The sequence below is a fragment of the Pistacia vera genome, unplaced genomic scaffold (assembly GCF_008641045.1).
Source record: "Pistacia vera cultivar Batoury unplaced genomic scaffold, PisVer_v2 Contig1023, whole genome shotgun sequence".
Lineage (NCBI taxonomy): Eukaryota > Viridiplantae > Streptophyta > Magnoliopsida > Sapindales > Anacardiaceae > Pistacia > Pistacia vera.
Window position 1 is genome coordinate 227157 of NW_022195054.1, and position 22630 is coordinate 249786.

Genomic DNA, 22630 nt, shown 5'->3' on the forward strand with positions numbered 1-22630 from the left:
ATTATTACGTTTCAGTATGGTCGTTCAATACTATGATAACATTACCGTATTATATGTGCCCTAGGTCACAATAATAATGAAGCTATAGACATTTCTAGAATGGTTACCATATGTTCTCATAGGGATCTCATAATCAAGACTTAAAATATTTGATTCTCTCGTTATAGTTCTATCATCCTAAGAACATATATTATAACATATACGAGATACGAATTACATAATATAAATATAGCCTTTATTAATATTTATAAACATGATACATTAGAGTCGATTGTAATAAATTGATTGACTTTAGGGCACCTACTCTAACAAATTATCAGCCTTAATTAAAAAAAAGCAACAAGATTAGGTAGAGTTAGTGGTTGGTGCAGTCTCTTTTAAGAGTTAGCGGCTTTTTCTTATCCAACTAATGACTCAATGATGCTCTTCTATTTACACCCTTTTAAAAAACCAATTTAGTACCTAAATAATTTCCGATGTGGGAAAGGATAAGATGGACAAAAGTTTGCTATAAATGAGGTTAGAATGGTCAACTAGCATTTTGCATCTGAAATCTTCCTCTCTTTTTCTTCTGTCCTCCTCTTTCCTCTCTCAATTGCACTAGGCCACTTTCTCTCTTTTTTCTCTCTTCTCCTTCACTTTTCTTTTCTTCCTTCTTTTTCTCTCTTCCCATTTTTTCTCTCTCTTTACCCCTCACTTCCCATATCCAATCCCTAACACAACATGTGTTAACTCCTTCTAAATCTAAGACGAGGCATGCCACATCGTTGTCGTCATCAGCCACCCAAAACGGCGGTGGAGAGAAGCGTAAGGAAGAGTGATGGATTAAATGATTATGCTAGCTGCTTCTCTACAATGAAGCACTAAACACAATTTTGTAATGGGGGTCAATATGTTGTTTTTTTAATTATCTAAACTTTACTAAATTTTAGTAAACTTAATAGAAGTTAATTTTTTTGTAGAAAGATTGATTGCATTGCGTTTCTCTTTTTCCTCTTAATCATAATGATTCTTCATCGATCTCGTAAATGAATTTCTCGACAACCATATTATATAAATGAGCTAGGCGGATAGAATTTTCAATGTAATTTGGTACGGATTCATTCCTTAGGGTGGTGATGATTATTGCAAAGATGGCTTTAAGCCTTGGAAGGCCAAATTTATTGTGAAGAAGAGATAATCTATTAAATTGTATTTACTTGGAGATCATAGAAAATCCTTGCAACTTAGATATTTACAATTCATATATTAGATATTTAGGTTGTGTTGTTGTGGTGAGAAGGGGAGCGACGATGAGAATGAGAAGAAAAACTATAACAGAGTGGCTTTGGGTGCCGTGGTGGTGGTGGTGCAATCCCCTTTTTGTAGCAATGGAGAGGCTGAGGGAGACGGAAGAGAGAAAGTATTTTTGTCTTTACAATTAAATATCGTAAAGTTTGGATAGTAATTGGTCTTTTCCAAGTAAATGTAAGAAAAAGTTGTTAACTCCTCCCTTAACTATTAACATGTGCCGTGTGGCATCTTTTAATATAAGAACGTGGCCCCTTCATGGGAAAACGTGGCTTTACAAGTGTCTGTGGAAGTGTTACGTGTCTTCTTCAATTTAAATATCTATATTCCTAGAAATTACTATTAAACTATCTATTTTTAATTTCGCATTTACTTGGAAAAGACCCAGAGATGTTATCAGTCAATCTCAGATGGGACAAGGCCAAGAGCACAAGACACGAGCTGAATCTCAAGTTGAGATTCAGGTCTCTCTTCATGTCACTTTCTCTCAAGTACAACACAAAGAAATTAGTATATAAGTAAAGAAATTTTATTAAAATGTAGTTTGGTTATGTAAAATTAATTGCAGAGGAAAAGGGGAAATATTTTTCTTCGACAGGCCTAAAGTTGACAAACAAGAAGCTCACTGCGTAAATGATGTGCAACGATTGTACTCGTATTGCGGCCGGAGTCCGGTGAGAAAAGTGTTGAAGAAAACAAGAGCAGGGTCCGGGAAGGAAGGCTTGAAGAAAGGAGAAACTGGCTCTGTAGGAAATCAAGGCGGACACGGTAACCAGGTAACAAAATACCAATTATTTATTTTATTTCAATAGCGTATGTTGCACAATTGCTTAACTGTTATCAATTGCAGGAAGTGAACATCGAAAAGGAACCACTGTTGCGGTTCATTGTGATGGGACGGAAAAGTCTCCGGATCCAAGCCAGAAATCCAGGCCTTACTGGGTTTTGTTGAGAGTTTACCACAAAAATTGAGGATGTGAAAAATGCTCTAGCAGGGGTACTGAATATCACTTAATTTGTTAGTTTCTCAATATTAATTCCTTGATAAATTTATTTTTTTTGGGTTTTGAACTCGACTGAACTTTGAATTCAATTTACCAATCAAATAACAGATTTAAAAAATAACAAATCTCACAACTTTAGTATTTATCTATAGCTGTTATTTGGACAGTAACGGGGGAATTTTGTATAACAGAGAGAGTTTTGTTATTTAATTATATCTGAGGGGGGTATTGTTATTACCCTTTCTAATAATGTATTGGCATAGAGGAGTATGATCTTACACTAAGGTCATCGAAAAAATCAACCAGCAGGGCCGTGGGAGAAGGCGTTTACCGCATTTTAAGGCACAGTCTAGGAAAAAAAATGCACACTCATTTAATCTACAAGCTTGAATTTCCACCAGAGCAAAAAAATGAGCCTCAGGAGTCCCTTAACATGAACGTGAAGGCTATTTCTCATACAAATAAAGAAAACGGATCAGCATGGCAGTTCACAGTTTAGAGGGCTGCAAAACAAGCGCAGGGCCGTCTTTCCTGCCCATCTGCAAGGCCGGTTCGGGCAAAAGCGATATTTCCCGGCTGACCCACGGATTTTTTGAACTATGAAGGGTGTGAATTCTTGCTGATAGCAGCACTGACGATATAGAGAGGAATTGGGATTGGAACTGGAGACAGAAGAAGGGGAAGCAAATGAATTTGTTCGGATTTGGTGAAGATTTTGGAGAGACAGCATCAACTAGTGCACTTTTTCAAGGCACTTGGGTTTGAACTTTGAATGATGTTTATGTATTATAAATTTCAGTCGCTGAAATTTTTTTATCTTTGTTGTAAAAATGGATTTTTGTGAGAGAAAACCAGGATTTTGGTAACAGTTTGTGTAAATAGCTCATCTTGTGGAACGAAATGCATAGCTTCTGCAATATATGTTTGTGAATCATATATATGTTCTCCCTGCGATATTAGGATATACAATGTTAAAAAAAAAAAAAAAAAAAAAAAAAAAAAAAAAAAAAAAAAAAAAAACTTTTTTGGAATAAAATTTAAATTTTAGATAAACGAAAAGTGATACCTAATAAGTGGTTCTAGAATTAATTTTAATAATTTATAATCACAATTATTTGTTTATAAATTATAAAATTATAAAATTAGTTTAATTTTCTTGCTCTTATAAATATTCTTGATGCACTACTTTTATGACACAAAATCTATTTTATATACTAATTTAAATATTATTCAAAATATTTTGTGATAAAAGTAGGATAATTTTAAAGAAAATGATAGTTTAATGGGGAGAAAAGTTTTTTATATATATCCATGTAAAATTATGAATTTTCAATTACTTCTCATTCTTTTTCTAATATTTATGTTATATTTTTATTGTCTCTTAATTATATATAAATTTATTGTTTTCGTAAATATAAGTAAACATATGATATCATTCAATTCTATTACGTTAATAGGTTTGGATTGGTGTTTATTTTGAAAAAAAAAAAAATTGATATTTAAATTGTGTTTGAGGCACGTAATATGAGGTTAATGAGTTAAAACAATTAATTTTTTTTTCTTTTAAGAAAAAATGGGAATACAAGTATTTATGGTACTTATGAAATATCATATGGAAAAAAAAAAAAAAAAAAATACTTTAAATAGGGTATCTTAAAATGGAATTTAGTTTTAAATGGTGGAAAGAAAAAAACCATTAAATAGATTTTTAACAATTTTATTGGATAGATTACTAATTTTTTTCCTTTTCTATGTCGGCTTGGATGGGTATGAGTAGGGGTATCCAAAAAAAATGCAAAAACCAATTCGATTTTGTTTAAAGAAATAAAAAACCAATTTTTGGTTGGTACGGTTTATGAGGAAATGCTAACCAATTAACCGAAACGAATTTATAAACCAGTTTTATTATAATATATAAAATTAAAAAAATCGGGTTAATAAAAATGTCAAATTAAAAAAAAAGATAAATATAAACATTAAATATTAAATTAAAACTTGTTCAAAACGGTTAACCGGTTTCCCTTAACCGGTCGGTTTCAGTTCAGGAAAATTCTGAACCGAAAAACAGTTTGATTACAAAATCGATTAACCAGTTTTGAACACCCCTAGGTATGAGGCTATGACGAGCCCCTATTGGATGGGCTCTTAAATTTTTTAAGGCTAGAAAATTTAAGAGACCCAAGTTTTATAATAACTAAATGTTAGGATCTATTAACATCCTATTAATGAACTAAGGTTGATATAGTTAGGGCCTTAAGAAGATTATTTGGTAATTTATCTTTAATCCGATCATTACCTTCTTTGGTTCACCAGACAATCTTTTATTACGCAGGTAATATGAGAGGTGATATATAGGGTTATGTGATTACCGATAGAGAATAGAATTGTAAGATTATCGTGGTAATCCTATTTTTTGTCCAATTTTACCCCTATTTAAAAAAATTTTGAACATAAATGCCCTCCTTTTGATGTCAAATAACAATTAACAACTTGTTGAATGACTTCTTACCTCATTAATAATTATTGGATAAAAGTGTCTCATATTAATATATATATATATAATATATATATAATATATATATATATATATATATATATGAGTAAGTGTTACACTTACAAAAATCTTATAAAGATCTTCATATAAAGTGATATGACAAAAAATGAATGGAAGAGTAAATATAATGAGTTTGATAATTTAATCTTCAAGGTATTATATCACACTAGTAATCCTATCTTTTTGGTAATAAAACATTTCAGAACCAAATGCCCCTTAAAGATGTTTTATTTTTTATTAAATTTTATAATAATAAATTTATCCCTATATTAAATTGTAAAAATTAACTTTAATTTTTCATTCTTTATAAGTCTTTTTGACACCCCATTATTATCTCAGAAACTCTAATTTTTTTATGAGAGTGGACAATAAAGACATGGTTTGATAAATGAGTTTATTTCTAGTCGCATATAAATTTATAGTTATTTTTTTTTCTTTTTTAAGTATTGGTAGCTATTCAAATCTATATTTTTTTTGTGTTGTTTGACTTTATTATGTTATTGGAATTAATTGTAAGAATTTTTTTAGCTTCAATTTTTTATGAACTTTTAATTTGATTTTCCAAAATTTTGTTTTAGGAATACGATGGTGGGGGATATATCTCATAAGGAAAGAGAACGATATGTTGGGTATTTATGAAATTTGTGGGCTGCCATTAAAAAAAAAAAAGTATATATATATAACTTTGAAATCGGGTATTTTAAGAATTGAGATATTTTTAGTCAATTAAGGTTTTTGTATACAATATTTTTTTTTTCAATTTCAAATTTAGTTAGGTTTTTTGTTTATACCATTTTTGTTCAGTTTCAAATTTAAAACTTATTTTTTCTTCTTCAGATTCAAATTTATCTCATTGTGTGATTACTTTTTCCGTAATTTTAATAATATAGTTCCATCAAATAAAAAATTGTTTTAGTGATTCAAAAAAATTAGAGTTAGGGTTTTCTAAAAGCTAAAGATTAAAAATTAAAACAAAAATATAAAATATAGTATAAGTATATTTAGAAATTATTATGTTTTTTCTATTCATTTTTATTAAGGTTAAACTTGTCAAAACAAAAAAATATATAAGTAAAAGTGGGGGATATCGATCAATTTAATAGGGGGTAAAAACTTCCCTTAAATTTATTAAAATATTAAAATTTATCAATATATTATTATTTATCAAAACTTCCATCTTCTTCAAACATTCAGTTTTGTATATATGTATTTTATATTTAGTGATAATACATTGCACATGTATAATTATATTTCACTAACCAAACTCTCAAAGCCACTACCCAAAATCCATTGAAGATTATATTGTATTTTCTAAGTAAATAAATTTTTCTGTATATTATACCTTATGATAGCTCTTGATCTTGCAGTATTTTTGGGAAAATCTTATATACTTCCCTTTAGCTTAAAAGATGAGATACAATTAAAGAGGAAATACTGAAAGTGAATGTTTACAGGAGAAATTAATTTCACACTAAAGTATCATACATTTATACAATTATTCTTTTAATAAGCTTAGTTATTAATATAAAGTTTAAAAATTGAAGGTTTATTGAGTTTTGTTTGCTAGTGTATTTGCCTTAAAACCAATGATAGATGTAATAAGGTTTAGGGCAACATCTGTATATATAAACTTTATAATGATTTTATCATTAACAAAATGATGATTATTCTACACTACTTTGTGTTATCTATATTTAGTTAAGTTGTATATGTCTTTGAGCTTGTTTCAGAAAGAATTTTATTTTCGTAGAGTTTGACAATATGAGTATCAGAATTCTTTTAGTATGACTCGCTCTTAATTATGTTCCTTATCAGATGTGATAATAATTGGGCACAATGTTATCACAAAATCAGCATTACTATGTGTTGCCATTGATTAGCATGAGATGTTGATGGTTGAGTGATGAGACTTATGACAAGTGATGTGGTAATTCATTAGAGAATGAAGCATCGAACATGACTATCGGTCGATTGATCATATGGGTGTAACATCTTCAGTCAATGATCATCATTATGTGCATTAATGTCACCTTATCCTTATACCTGAGATACAATCATGTCTTGTGCATAGGTGCTCGTGGTTCTTCAGTACATTATAACTAGAATATTCATATCTAGTGTGTAGTGCTTGTTGCTCATGAGTTAATCATGTATGGAGTCATATGTGTACTCAATAAGGAATTTGATTACTCGAATGTTATGAGCTTAAGTGTTCCAAGGGATCAACGAATGTGGAAGAAGTCTTTGGCAAAAGCATTTGTGTTTTATGAATAGTTTCACTACAACAAAAATGGCCTACGGTAACACTAGACAGTAGCACTTTTCCTTAAAGTGTTACCGTAGACTATTTATGATAACACTTGATGTTAAAATGTTACGATAACAATTTTTATATGTAACATTTTAACTTTTTGCAACATATTTTATATCAATGATAACTCTTTTTCTTAAATGTTATGGAAAATATATCTATAGTAGCATTTTTAAAGTGTTACAATAGACCTAATAATATAGTAATTTTTTTATAATGTTACCATATAATCAAAATACAGTAACATTTTATAAGTGTTACCATAAACCCAATTATTTACCGGAAAACAAAATATTATTCCCGCAAATATGAAATGAGGTTGATTTTGTGTCATTTTTATTGGTTAGGGGTCAAATTTACTATTTGGGTTTTACTTTGTTGCATCTCATTCATGTAGGGACCAAACTAAAATGTTTTTACAAATAGTATAAAAGGAAGATGGAAGGTTATGCAAAGCCAAAAACGTCCACTCATCTTCATCCATTTTCCGGAGACCGTCCAACTTCCACCTTCGACGACCATTTTCCTTCTCCAACGACTGGCCGTCATCACGTAAGACCTTCCTAGATTCCAACGACTATTAAGTTTCCTCCATCTGTGACCATTCATCTTCTCGATGACTTTAATTTCTTAGTTTTTCGGCAACTTCTAGACATCCTAGGGGCTGGTCCATACTCCCTAAGGTCAGATCCACCTTCCCCAAGCTTGGTTAACTCGAAATCTCGCCTGAAAAAGCCATTTCACCGTCTTGACTCTTAACCTTAATTCTCAATGTGATTTCATCACTTTTTGGTGTCGTTTCATCTCCCAAGTGTTGAAGTTGTCCACCATTTCAACAATAAGGGGTCACGCATATGCATTTGGGAGTCTTGTTGCCCGGTCAATGGGTAAGGGTGCAGGGGACAGCACGTCCCGACCTGCAGGCAATTTGCGTGTATTGAAATAATATTGATTCTACTAAATTAAAATATGGTAACACTTAAAAGTGTTACTAAATCAAAATATAATAACACTTAAAAGTATTACAATTTTCTTAAACTTTAACCGGGAAAAAACCTATATACCCGCCAAGCAAAATTTACCCCCCCAAAAAAAATACCCAATACCTCATTCACTCATCTTCTTCACGCCACTTTTGCAATTTTACTTCTTCACTAAAATTTCAGCTGCAAACTTCCCTCTATAACAATTTTTCGTTATTTCAGTGAAGCCACCCTACACTTAGAGCATTTTCAACTCTTCCAACCTACTCACTCAAACAAAATACCCTACACTTAATCATCTTCATTCAGAAAAATCTAGTGAAAATTATTGGTTTCATTGAATTTTTAGCTTAAAATTCCAATACCCATAACCTATTGAACCCTAAATCGAAGCCCCTATCCTTTAAGAGGCACATCAATGAAGCTACGATTCAGGTGAATCATTTTCTTCATTTTTTTAATCTTGTCAATTGTTTGCTTATGTTTTTTGGTTATTTGATAGTGAGTATGTTGTTCATTAGGGTACACAAACTTTGGGTGGAGGGTCGCCTGTAAAAAAGGTCATTTCTAGTTGCTTCACATTCTTCTTTTCACTCTTGCACTCCTTCCTCACATTTGTTACTTTTTTTTTTTTTTTTTTTTTGTGCATTTGCTGTTTATTGTTTTGTGCTTTGTTTGTCCCAATCTCCTTTTTCCAAATAAATGAAGTTTGTATAATAATTTATCATGATTTTTCTCAAGTTGGCTTCTGTTGATGATTTATAAGCTAACAATGACATATGTTTGGATTTCACAGTTGTCAACATGGGAACCAAATTTAGACCCATTTGGGTTGCTTTTCTCCTTTTGCTGTTCTTGTCCTCTACTGTGTTTTCTTCGCCCCATGATGGTTTAATTCGAACTGGGCTGAAAAAGAAGAAAGTGGATCAAGTCAACAGGTTTGTTGGACAGACGGACTCTAAGGAAAGGGAAACAGTAAGGGTACCTGTCAGAAAGTATAATCTCCATGGTAATCTTAAAGACTCGGACACCGATATTGTTGCACTTAAGAACTATATGGATGCACAATATTTTGGTGATATTGGCATTGGTACTCCTTCCCAAACATTCACTGTGATATTTGACACGGGAAGTTCTAATCTTTGGGTGCCCTCTTCAAAGTGTTACTTTTCAGTGAGTCTCTTTAACCTTCTCACTTTAGTTATTCAAGAATCTTTATTCAATGGAATTTTACTGNTTAATTAAGCATGTATGATGTTTGCTTTGCTTTAGAGTTGAGGAGTATTTTCTATTTTTAGTTTTTTCTTCAGTTGTTCTCCTCTTGTATACTCCTTTTAGCCTTTTTAAATGTTATGTTATTTTCTTATTCGAGAGACTTATTCTTTCTGATTGCATATTTGGAGATGTTAGTAATATTTATTATTGATTTTCATGCAGTAGACTCCATCTAAAGTAAGTGTACCTTTGTTAAATCTGGTTGATATGATTTTTCAGCTGAAGAGAAGAGGTTGGCTAAGGTGGGTAAAGCCTTTTATTTTTCTGGATATCGTGAATTCATTTTTTGCTTCAAAATCTTAATATTATGTTAATGCACTCTGCTTCTCATGCTTCTAGGTTTAGACTAGTAACCAAATCAAACACAAATCCAGAGCAAAAATGTAGACTACAGTTTGCAAAAATGCAGACTGCAGTTTGCAAAAATGCAGACTGTAGTTTGCAAAAAGCGACGTCTTAAATAGTTTGCATGTGCATATTTGAATATGAATTTATTGTATTTGTCAAATTGTAATAGTGTTTCCGTTTGTGTAGATAGAAATTTGTCCCATATCAAGAGGGAATTAAAGATTATTGTAACAAGAAGGATTAGAGTTAATAAGCTATGAATGACACTGAAGAAGAAGCAAGAATCAAGAAGAACAAAGAAGAGCTGAAAAAACTCTGTATTTCCTTAACTGAAAATTGTTACAAGAAGGAAACAGTTTATACTTGGTTAATGAGTATCAAAACGCAGAGTTTTAACTTCATGGTTTTGATCTTTACAAAATACACCCCATATGATATTCTAAAAAATTACAAATATACCCCATTATACTAATAGGCTCCCTTAAACTAAACTATGTAACTATATAACAGGCTGCTATAAACTTCCGGAGACTGAACTATATTCCCCATTATACTAATATGCTCCCTTAATCTGAACTATGGAACAACTATGGAACACTCTATCAGCATCAGCACCATCTTTTGAAAATTAATCAACACAACACCAACCCCAACATCACCAATCTTCTGATCTAGAATTTTTCACTAGCATCAACATCACCAATCTTTCGATCTGAAACTTTCTAGAACCAGTAAACAATAAAGCATCAGCACCAACATTCCAACTTCTGAACACCAATCTTCTGAAATTTTTTGTAATGGTAACAACACAACACAGCACCAACACACCAGCACCAACTTTCAGAATTAGTAAACAAACACAGGTAAATCGAAAGACAACACACAACACATCACTAGCACACCAACACCAACTTTCCAACTGCAAAAACAAACATAGGTAAATCCAGAGACAACACACAACACATCACTAGCACACCAACACCAACTTTCCAACTGCAAACACCAATCTTCTAAAATTTTCTGTAATGGTAACAACACAACACAACACTAGCACAATAGGACCAACTTTCAGAATCAGTAAACAAACATAGGTAAATCCAGAGACAACACACAACACAGCACTAGCACACCAACACCAACTTTCCAACTGCAAACACCAATCTTTTGAAATTTTCTCTAATGGTAACAACACAGCACAGCACCAGCACACTAGCACCGACTTTCATAATCAATAAACAAACACAGGTAAATCCAGAGACAACACTGAACACAACACTAGCACACCAACACTAACTTTCAAAAAAATCAGTAAACAAACACAACACTAGAAACAACACACAAACTGCAACTCCAACACTTTTAGAAGCACAACACCAGAAATAACACACAAACTACAAACTGCAACTCCAACACTTACTCAGAATTAGTACCACTGTTAGTACTGCTGTCTTCTTCATACTCAATACTAGAAGTTACATTCAGCTTCTTCCTTAGAGATTGAAATATGTTTCCTGGCAAGGCCTTAGTTAAAACATCCGGAATTAGGTACTCTGTACCAACAAATTGAACTACTAAATGCTTGTTAGCAAACAATTCTTGCACATAATGTACATCTATTTCAATGTGTTTTGTTCTAGTATGAAACACCAGGTTAGATGAGAGTGCTCCAGCACTCATATTGTCATACCAAAAAACAGGGGTTGTGTTGATGTTTATGCCAAGTTCTTGAAATAAATGCTAAATCTAGACAAGTTCAGTGGCTACTTAACAGAGGGCTCTATATTCAGCTTATGTCAAAGATAAGGAGACCATTCTTTGTTTCCTTGAGCTCCATTGCACTAAGTTACCTCCAAGGAAAATACTATAACCATTTTGGATCTTCTGTCACTCACATCAATTGCCTAATCAGCATCCGCATAGCCTTCTAGAATAAAATATGTCCTCTTTGTAAATAGAAGTTCATACTGCAAGGTCCCTTTAATGTATCGCAGTAATCTTTTACAAGTACTCTCATGGGCAATGGTAAGAGCCTGAAGAAATTGACTTAGCTAGTTGACAGAGAAGGCTAAATTAGGCCTGGAATGGGTAAGATACTGTAGACCTCTTACAATGCTTCTGTAGAGAGAAGGTTCTTCGAAAAAGGCACTATCTTCTCTACCAAGTTTTACTCCCATAGTCATAGGAGTACTATAAGGTTTACACTCACTCATGCCAGCTTTAGTTAGCAAATCTTAAGCATACTTGCATTGAATGAGAAGTAACGTGGAATCATTCCTTTGAACTTCAAAACCAAGGAAATATTGTAGAAGCCCAAGATGTTTCAAAGCAAACTGCCGATTTAAATCTTCAATTATTTTTGCTATTAGTGTCGAGTTAGTCCCTGTGATTAGGATGTCATTCACATATACTAAGAGATATATAACTTAACTCCCTCGTTTGAAGAAAAAGAGACTAGTGTTCGAGGCTGAGTTGTTGAAACCCCAACCAATAAGAGCTGTTTTTAGCTTATCAAACCAAGCTCTAGGGGCTTGTTTTAAACCATACAAGGCTTTGTTGAGCTTACACACATGGTAAGGACAAGTAAAATCAGAAAACCCCTCAAGTTGCTGCATAAAAACAGTTTCTGTGAGATCACCATTTAGAAATGCATTGTTAATGTCAATTTGTTGTATTTCCCATTGATGTTACACAGCCAAAGACAACATAATTCTGATGGTTGCAGGCTTAATAACAAGAGAGAAAGTGTCAAGGTAATCTAAGCCAAGGGTTTGTTGAAAACCCTTGGCTACCAGCCTTGCTTTGTACTTTTGTAAAGTTCTATCTGACTTTAGTTTAGTTTTGAATACCCACTTGCAGCCTACTATGTGCATGTTTGGAGAATAAGGAACTAAGTCCCAAGTTTTTTTTCTCAAGAGAGCTTGGAACTCATCAGCCATGGTAGCTTTCCATTCTGGAATTTTCAGTGCTTCAGAGGAAGTCTTTGGTTCAGCTAGATTGTGGCATGTTGAGAGTAGTGCTTGTCCTGCTGTGTGCTTAGATCGGGTGATCATAGGATGACAGTTTCCACTTATAGATGAATGTTAGGGTCTGGTGAAAGGTTAAACAACCTCCAGTTGTATACCTTGGGAGGAGCTACCGTGTGGGATTGACACTGAACCAAATTCTGATCTTGGAAATGTGACAGACTCATGTGCAACCTTTATAGTTGAATCAGTCAAGCTGAAACTATGATTAGCAGAAGACACTCCAGGAATGGAAGGAACATTATTCGTGGGCATAAGAACTGGACCAGACTGTGGTTTGCTGACAGGCAAGACAACTTCTAACTGTATACCTTGAGAAGAGTTACCAAGTGGAGCATAAACTGGACCAGATTCTGTTTTTGGGGCTGTCACATACTCATGTGTGGATATTGTGGATGGATTTGCTGAACTACACTCATTATTAGTAGGTGATAAACTAGTAGCTGGGGGATCATTATTAGATATTGTGGTTGGATTTGCTGAACTGCACTCGTTATTAATAGGTGATAAACCAATAGTTAAGGGATCATTATTAGTAGTTAAGTGAGCAGTAGTTGCAACAGCTTCTGTTGGTAAGTTTGCACCAACAAAGAAATCACCATCCACACACCTAACTGGTATCTTAGTAGCTGGTATCTGAGTTGTGGCATCACCATCCACACACCTTGGCAATGTCCAAGGAAAGTAGCCTGATTGAGGTGTGGAAATCTGCCCTGCAAGTTCAACCTTTTTGATCAGATGACATTTAAAACTATGTTTGAAAGGAAAGGAAAATTCATTAAACTTGGCCTGTTTAATGATTTATAGTTTCCCTGAAGAGCACAAGCACTTGAATCCTTTGTGAGAAGTGTTATATGCTAGAAAGACACAAACTTCAATGTGATAGGAAAACTTGTGTCGTTGGTAAGGTCTAATGAATGGATAACAATAGCACCCAAAAACTCTAAAATCATTGTAGGTAGGTTCTTTATGGCATAGCTTTTGGAAAGGAGAAATATTCTGAAGAATTGATGAGGGTAACTTGCTGATTATAAACACAACTGCACTAAAAGCTTGCCACCAAAAACAAAGGGGCATGGTAGCATGAGCCAGGAGAGTTAGGCCAAACTCAGTGACAATTCGATGCTTTCTTTCTACCCTTCCATTTTGTTGATGGAGATAAGGACAATGGTGTCTAAACACAATTCCTTGCTCTTGTGAATACTTGGTAAAATATCATAATTCCCTACCCCAGTTAGTTTGCAAACACTTCAATTTAACCTCAAATTGTCTTTCAACCAAACTGTGAAACAACTTGAACACAATAAAAGCTTTAGATTTTAATTTCAAGGGATAGATCCACATGTATGTAGTAAAATTATCCACGAAAAGCATGTAATATTTAAAACCTTCAGAGGAACATTATGGTGTAGGACCCCACAAGTCTAAATAAACCAATTCAAGAGGGCCATTAGTGTTGGATGTGGACAGAGGAAAAGTGGCTTGTTGCATTTTACCAAATTGGCAAGCTTCACAAAAAAGACATTTTATTTCTAAAAGATCTAGCTACATTGACTCTATCCATTACAAGCCTCAAATTCTTTTCATTTGGGTGACCCAACCTAGCATGCCATAAACTAGTAAGTTGGCTCTTTACATCAAACTTATTTGCAAGAATACAGGAAGCTGAAACATTACTGACTTCAGAACTATCACTATTGTTAGCTTCAGAGCAGACATTATTATTTATTGTAGCACTACTTGCACTAGAAGAGACAGTAGCCGAATGAGGGACTGATGTTGGAATGTCCAGGGAGACAGTAGATCCAGCAGGTACAAAGACTGGTTGTGGGGTTGCAAATGATATGAAAGTTGTGCCAAATGTTAGGAGAGAAACTTGTAATTGATATAATCCATCCTTTAAGAACCCTTGGAGGAGCACCACCTTAGAGACTTTATCCTTTCTAAGACATGGTCATAATGAAATTCCACTATCACATCATTATCTCTAGTAATATGATAAATGCTTAGTAATTTTTTTGCAATATGGGGAACACACAACATTTTCTTAAGATGTATTAACGTAGGACAGGTGGTGGAAGGCAATAAAGACTAAGCAATGTGAGTAACAGGCACATTCTGTCCATTCCCAACCTGAACAATGGATCCTCTTTGATAGTTGTCCTTACCAACTAAATTGGTTGCATCAACAGTCATGTGATTTGTGGCTCCTTAGTCAACATACCAAGTCTGATCATTGACCACTTGAGGGGTTGCAATTGGTATAGTTAAGGAAGAATGTGCTCTTGGAGATGCTGTAGAAGAGTATCCACCCTCTGGAACAGAACTTGGGTGAGAGTTTAAGGTAGAACTTCCAGGAAAACCATGGTAGAGATGAACACTCAGGTGAAAATTATTAGGACCACCAAAACGAGTCATGTTGTGCGGAGAATGAACCATGTTATGCTAAGGATGAGTAGAACCAACTTGTCCAGGATAAACAGGATTGGAAGTAACAAAAGTTGAAACTGAATTCAGTCCAGATTGTTCTGTCATAATGCTAGTCAGCAAAGCTTGAGCTGAATCAGTAATTGAATTTTGAGGAAATCTATATGAGGTTAGTTGATTAGAGAATTGAGTATTAGCAAACCCCTGAAATCCATGATCAAACCTGTGATAGCATTAAAGAGCAGTATGCCCTCCTTTGCTGCAAACCTTCCAGAAGAGTCTTGGTCAATAATAGCCTCTTTCCCTACCACGACCTCACACTCCTTGAGGATTAAACATAACATTTGCAGAGGACAAAAACTGTGAAGCATCTGTATGGGGCTGCTGATAGGATTGATTAGAATCAAGTCCAAAACTGCTTTGATTGACATTGTTACTAAAGTGTTGAGGAATACCAAATTTTTGTTGAGGGTTAAAGGTTTGGTGTTGTGGAATAGGGAAAGTCTGATGTTGTGGAGCGTTAAAGTCTGGTGTTGTGGAGGGTTAAAGGTTTGATGTTGTGAGGCGAGAAGAGTCTGATTTTGTAATGGAAAAATAGCCAATTGTTGAGGATTAAAAACCTTTGTGTCAGTGTTCATATGGACATTTGGAGAGGTTAAAACGGGCTCATTGGGGACCTGTTTAGCAGTTATTAAAGCTGAGGCTAGCTGATCGTGAAAGTTTGTAAGACAATTGTTTTGTTTTTCCAATCTGATTTCATGTTTGTGCAGTAGAAACTGAGCTTTTTGCAAAGTGGTTTGGCTACGGGTATGAACAAGATTAGCTACAACTGCATCATATTCATGCCCCAACCCATCCAGAATGTACAATAACAATTCTTCATCACTTATATGAACACTACTCGAAGTCAATTCATCACCTAATTCTCTCATCTTAAGTACATATTCACTTATACTAGTAAAATCTTTCTTAGTACTTTGAAGCATATTGCGCAAATGTAAAATTCTAGCCTTAGATACCGATTGAAAATGCAACTCTAACAGATTCCAAATCTCATAGGGCGTACCACATTTAGCAACATGACGAAACAAATTTTCAGAAATAAATGATAAGAGCCAACTAACTAGGAATTGATCGATCTTTTTCCAAGTAAAGTAGCTAGGGTTTGATCGCTTGACTGATTTATCAGAATCTTCTTCCTTGTCAACTAAGAACAGGGACATGCTTTTTCTCCTGTTATAAAGCCATCAAGACGATGGGAGGTCAAAGCTAGAAAAATTAATGNGAAAAATGGCCTACGGTAACATGCAAAAAGTGTTACCGTAGGTAATTCGTAGCATTTATAAGTATGCTATGACAGCCCATGTTACTAAAAAATAGACATTCGTAACACTTTTTGCATGTTACTAATCATTTCAGTAACTGTCATAAAATGCTGTTGTTAAGCATATTGTAGCACTTATTCGTAGTTACGAATGATTTTTGGTAACACTGCATAAATGCTATAAATAAGTTTTATGTAACATTCTTAACCTGTTACAGTTTAGTTTTCTATAACATTCTCAAAATGCAATAAATAAATTTTCTGTAACATTCTTAACCTATTACAGTTTAGTTTTCTATAACATTCTCAAAATGCAGTTTGCATGTGCATATTTGAATATGAATTTATTGTATTTGTCAAATTGTAATAGTATTTCCATTTGTGCAGATCAAGATTTGTCCCATATCAAGAGGGAATTAAAGATTATTGTAAGAAGAAGGATTGGAGTTAATAAGCTACAACCATTAAGTATTCGGAGAGTAAGCATTATTTTGTTGTTCGATGGAATTTGCATATTATGTTGGTTACATTCAACTCATGTTTTGTTGTTTTCATAATATTCTACCATTTTTACCTATAATTATTCATGTATTGTTTGGCTTTTAATAATTGTGTAGATTAAGTAATGATAATGATGTATAAGGATTGGGTGCATCTAAATAGGTAAGAAAAAGATTAAAAGACACAATTCCATATGTGTATGAAGTAATGATGATTTTCCTTAACAAGGTTTTAGATGTTTTAGGTTTTTTCCTTTTTTTTTTTTTTTTTCCTCTTTTGATGGAGCTACGGATGCATACATTCAAGGTGCACGAGACTTTGTCAAGATGGCTGAAAAAAATGCAGGCTATGAAGCAAAGATTTTATGCCCTTGTAAAGATTATCGCAATTTGACTCATCATGGTATAGACGTTGTTTATGAGCATCTGATTATACGAGGAATGGATCCTACATATACAATTTGGTTCCATCATGGTGAAATAGAAGATATTACAGAAACTGTTGCTCAACTAAACAGTTCAGATTCTTTTAACTTAATTACTAGTGTAGATATGGGAGCCAATCATTATGCATCAACATCAGAAGAGAGAAGAGACAATGATTTCATGCAATCATTGGAAGATGCTAAAACTCCTTTATATCCTGATTGTGCCAAGTATACAAAAATGCCTGCCATTATAGCTTTATATAAACATAAAGTTATGAATGGTTGGTCTGACAATAGTTTTGATGGCCTTTTAGAGATGCTTGGAGACATTTTACCAGAGCATAATGTGATTCTCAAATCAGTCTACTCTGTGAGAAAAATTATTAAGGAGTTTGATTTGGGGTATGACAAAATTCATGCTTGTGCGAATGATTGTTGCTTGTTTAGGAAAGAAATAAAAAACTTGCAAAGTTGTCCAAAGTGTGGCTCTTCGAGATGGAAGGTAGATGAAAGAACGAAGAAAATTAGGAAGNTGAGTTTTAATGGATATTGTGATGAACATGATGAGATTGAGAAATGAGTCATGTTATGCTTCTTGGGTAATCACCATTATAATATTGGATGCTAGAGATAGATTCAAGAATTAATGAAATCATTTTAGGATTCTTTTGCTTAATGAGTTCGGAATTGTTAATCTTCAAATTGTTGGGTGCGGAAGGTTAATAAGGATGAATAGGAGAACATAGCCTGAGAGGGTATGTTTAACATCTTAGTGAGTTCGATTTACAACCATTGTGTATGAATGTGATTGTAGTGTAATTTTAGGTTTAACCCATAAAATCCAAATGAAGTTAAAACCCTACCTATTTTACTTGAATTGATTATCCGTGTTTTAATATTGCCCTCTTAGTTAAATTTTAGTTTAAAATTTATTGTTAAGTTTAATTGCAATTAGCTCCCATCAATCCAAAGAAGTCGTTTGCTTCAACTTGATAACATTAGTAGACTTAGTGCTTAGCTAACAATCCTCGTGGGAACGATACTTTACTCATCATTTTATTACTTGTGCGATTAGTATACTTGCTACATATTGCATGTTGTAGGAAATACGCATCAAACTACTTGAACTGAATCAGTAACTGAATTTTGAGGAAATCCCTGTGAGGTTAGTTGATTAGAGAATCCAGTATTAGCAAACCCCTGAAATCCATGATCAAACCTGTGATAGCATTGAAGGGTAGTATGCCCTCCTTTGCCGCAAACCTAACAGAAAGTCTTGGTCGATAATAGCCTCTTCCCCTGCCACGACCTCGCACTCCTTGAGGATTAAACATAAAGTTTGTAGAGGACAAAAACTGCAAGACATCTGTATGGGGCTGCTGATAGGATTGATTGAAATCAGGTCTAAAACTGCTTTCATTGGCATTGTTACTAAAGTGTTTAGGAATACCAAAGTTTTGTTAAGGGTTAAAGGTCTGGTGTTGTGGAGCAGGAAAAGTCTGATGTTGTGGAGGGTTAAAGGTCTGGTGTTGTGGAGCAGGAAAAGTTTGATGTTGTGGAGGGTTAAAGGTCTGGTGTTATGGAGCAGGAAAAGTCTGATTTTGTGGAGGGTTAAAGGTCTGGTGTTATGGAGCAGGAAAAGTCTGATTTTGTGGAGGGTTAAAGGTCTGGTGTTGTGAGGCAAGAAGAATCTGATTTTGTAATGGAAAACTAGCCAACTGTTGAGGATTAAAAACCTTTGTGGAGTCAGTGTTCATATGGACATTTGGAGAGGTTAAAACTGGCTCATTGAAGACCTGTTTAGCAGCTATTAAAGCTGAGGCTAGCTGATCATGAAAGTTTGTAAGACAGTTGTTCTGTTTTCCCAATCTGATTTCATGCTTGTGTAGTAGAAACTGGGCTTCTTGCAAAGTAGTTTGACTACTGGTATGAACAAGATTAGCTACAACTGCATCATATTTAGGCCCCAACCCATCCAGAATGTACAATAACAGTTCTTCATCACTTATATGAACACCAATCGAAGTCAATTCATCACTTAGCTCCTTCATCTTAAGTACATATTCACATATAGTAGTAGAATCTTTCTTAGTACTTTGAAGCATATTACGCAAATGTAAAGTTCTAGCCTTAGATACCGACTGAAAATGCAACTCTAACATATTCCAAATCTCATAGGACGTACCACATATAGCAACATGACGAAACATATTTTCAGAAATAGATGATAAAAGCCAACTAACTAGGAATTGATCGACTTTTTTTCCAAGTAAAGTAGCTAGGGTTTGATCACTTAACTGATTTATCAGAACCTTCTTCCTTGTCAACTGAGAACAGTGGAGGACATGCTTTTTCGCCAGTTATAAAGCCATCAAGACCATGGGAGGTCAAAGCTGGAAGAATTAACCATCTCTTGAAGGTATAATTCTTCTACTGCAACTTGATTGAGATCGGTGGCAGAGTGGGAGGTAGATTGAAATTGTTTGAAATGGTGAAGTTGTTCTCCATTTCCATTGTTAAAGAAGCAAAATTTGAGAGATTAAGGATACCATGAATGACTTTGAAGAAGAAGTAAGAAGAACAAAGATGAGCTGAAAAATATATGTATTTCCTTAACTGAGAATCGTTACAAGAAGGAAGCTGTTTATACTTCGTTAATGAGCATCAAAACACAGAGTTTTAACTTCCTGGTTTTGATATTTACAAAATACACCCCATATGATATTCCAAAAGATTACAAATATACCCCATTATACTAATAAGGTGCCACTATTTGATAATGGAAAACAATGCCCTTTAACCATATAGGTGCTTTTAAGGGGAGTCGAATTTCATATCTTGTGGGAACAAACCACAAGGTCAGACCTATCCGACTATTCTCTCATGAGTGATTGAGTAAGCTAGTTGGCACATACTTTTCCATCACTTTCCTCGCAAGAGAAAAGCAATTCACTTGAAGGTTACATAAAGCAAGATAATTTCAAGAAAAAAATTGACTTTATTGACAAAAAAACAGTGGTGAATGAAATTTACCATTTAGATAAATTTGCTTCACTATTGATCACTTTATAATTTGATGACGAAAATATTCTTCAATGGACCAAATAAGGTTTTTTGATGGATTATATTATGGTAATTTAAATATTTGCTTAAATTTATGACACTAATTTTAGTTATCAATGCAATACAATGATTTAGAAATTGATTAGATGATACAAGAAATAATTTATTTTAACTTCCCAATCGAGTTCATCAAATTACCATGAATCTGTGACTAATAATTAGTTTTAAAAATTTAAGTCATATATTTAAATTACTATATCGGCTATGTTTAAGAGCAGCATTTTTTTACACAAAATATGTCACAATTTTTTAACATTAGATTAAAAATCTTCGGATTATTAGATTTAATACAATTTGTACCATTAGTGTATTTGAAAAATAAAAAAATTTCAACACAGGTTTTGATGTACACGTTATATGATTAGGTAATTTAGTAGTGAGAGAGGCAATGAAAAGAAAATGGCATCTTCCGGGAAAAAAAGATGAAAGTAGAAATGCAGACGAAAAGCCCACTAATTGCTCATTATAGATGCATTAATTTCTAAGTCAAGTCAAAAAGTGACAAAGGCAATAATGCATCTTCCATGAGGAAAATAAAAATAAAAAAAGAAGAAGAAGAAATGCAGAAAAACTATTGAGAACACTGAGAGATAGTGGAAGATAAAGTCAAATATATGTTGTAAGGTTAGCCCTCTTATGTTGTACTAATGTGAAGTGATCAAAGAGGGGGAGATTATTTGCTGTTGCTGTTGCTGGCAAGACTTTTTTTTTTTACTGTTTACTTTTTTTTTATTGTGATCACTGTTGTCTCTATGTGATCACACTTTAAGTTTTTTTTTTTTTTTTTTTTTTTTTTTCTGCAAAACTTTTATTTATAAAACCTTTTATGGATGTTTCTTTTTATTTTGATGTTTGGTTGGTTTTATGTTTGAGCAAATTTCCTATGTTTTGTTAATCTCTCCTTGGCTATGCAGATTCTTTTATATGACATGTTGATCTATCTCATATGGAAATCTTTTGGCAACTTCTTCTTGACTTATGTCTCTGCTGAGGGGGAGGTTTATAACTGAGGGAGAATAGTTGTGTTTTGTGTTAACTTTTCTTTTTGATCTCTTACCTTGATAAATGTTTTTCTTTTGTTCTTAAACATTGTGCTTTAATCATAAGTGACAAAGTGGGAGATTGTTAGTATTTTTGTCATCTTATGATCCTGTTTTGAGTCTTGCACAATCTTTTACCTTTCGTCAATGTGGCCACTCTCTCTACAGGTAAATACCTTTACCAGTGTGAGCACTTTAGAGTCTACGTGCTCACAATACATCTGGCATATATTTTTTCTCAAACTCAAATCATGTGCCCATTTTGCTTTTTGGACAATATTATTCCTTATTGATATTTTGTTATGTGCTTTTCCACTTGTCCACTTTCTATTCATTGTGTGAGAAAAAGAATCATGCTTTTGTTTGTGGTCCCAAGTTTCTTGTACAAAAAGAAAAACACAAAAGTTAATATTTAACTGTTTTGTCCCCCAACCCTTGACGCATTGAACTCTATATATTCATACTTTTCTGGCGTTTCCTTCAAGAAATCTTATCACAATTGTTTTCCTCTCTGAATACTCTCTGGGGTCTTCATTTTGGTTAAGGTTTCTTACTATGATTTGGTAGGCTTAAAATTACCCTCTTCACTTGTCCTTGTGTGATATCTTTGGATGTTATTTCCTTGGTGCCGAAAGCTTGTGTGTAAGCCGCTGTCCTTAAGATTTGTCTTCATTGTTGAAACTTTAGAAGAGCTCTACTTCAACATGATGTTGCTGTGAGGACTTGAAGTTCAACCAAAGAAGATAGAGTTGTCGTGTAGAAAACATGGAGTGTTTTACAACTTGATTATCTTGCTTTGTATTTGAATTCGTAAGTATTTCATAGTGAATTTGCTTCCTCTAGACTTGGTCCTATGGATGTAGGCTTGATGCTGAAATATGTAAAAAAGAGTGTGTTCTTTACTTGCTTTAATGTATGTTTTGCTTATCTCTTTCACAACTCATTTGCTCTAAAAATTGAGCAAGCAATCAATTCCGCATAAGTTTTAATTATTTGGTAA

General features: G+C 33.6%; 1 protein-coding gene and 1 pseudogene across 1 annotated transcript; both read left to right on the forward strand.

Moving 5' to 3' along the window:
* The first annotated feature begins 1700 nt into the window (after positions 1 to 1700).
* LOC116122599 lies at positions 1701 to 3059 on the forward strand (annotated as a pseudogene).
* Positions 3060 to 8946: 5887 nt separating this feature from the next.
* On the forward strand, positions 8947 to 9387 carry LOC116122606 (aspartic proteinase-like). Its single transcript, XM_031408440.1, has one exon. The coding sequence runs from the start codon at positions 8947 to 8949 to the stop codon at positions 9385 to 9387; it is 441 nt and encodes a 146-aa protein (XP_031264300.1).
* Positions 9388 to 22630: the final 13243 nt, after the last annotated feature.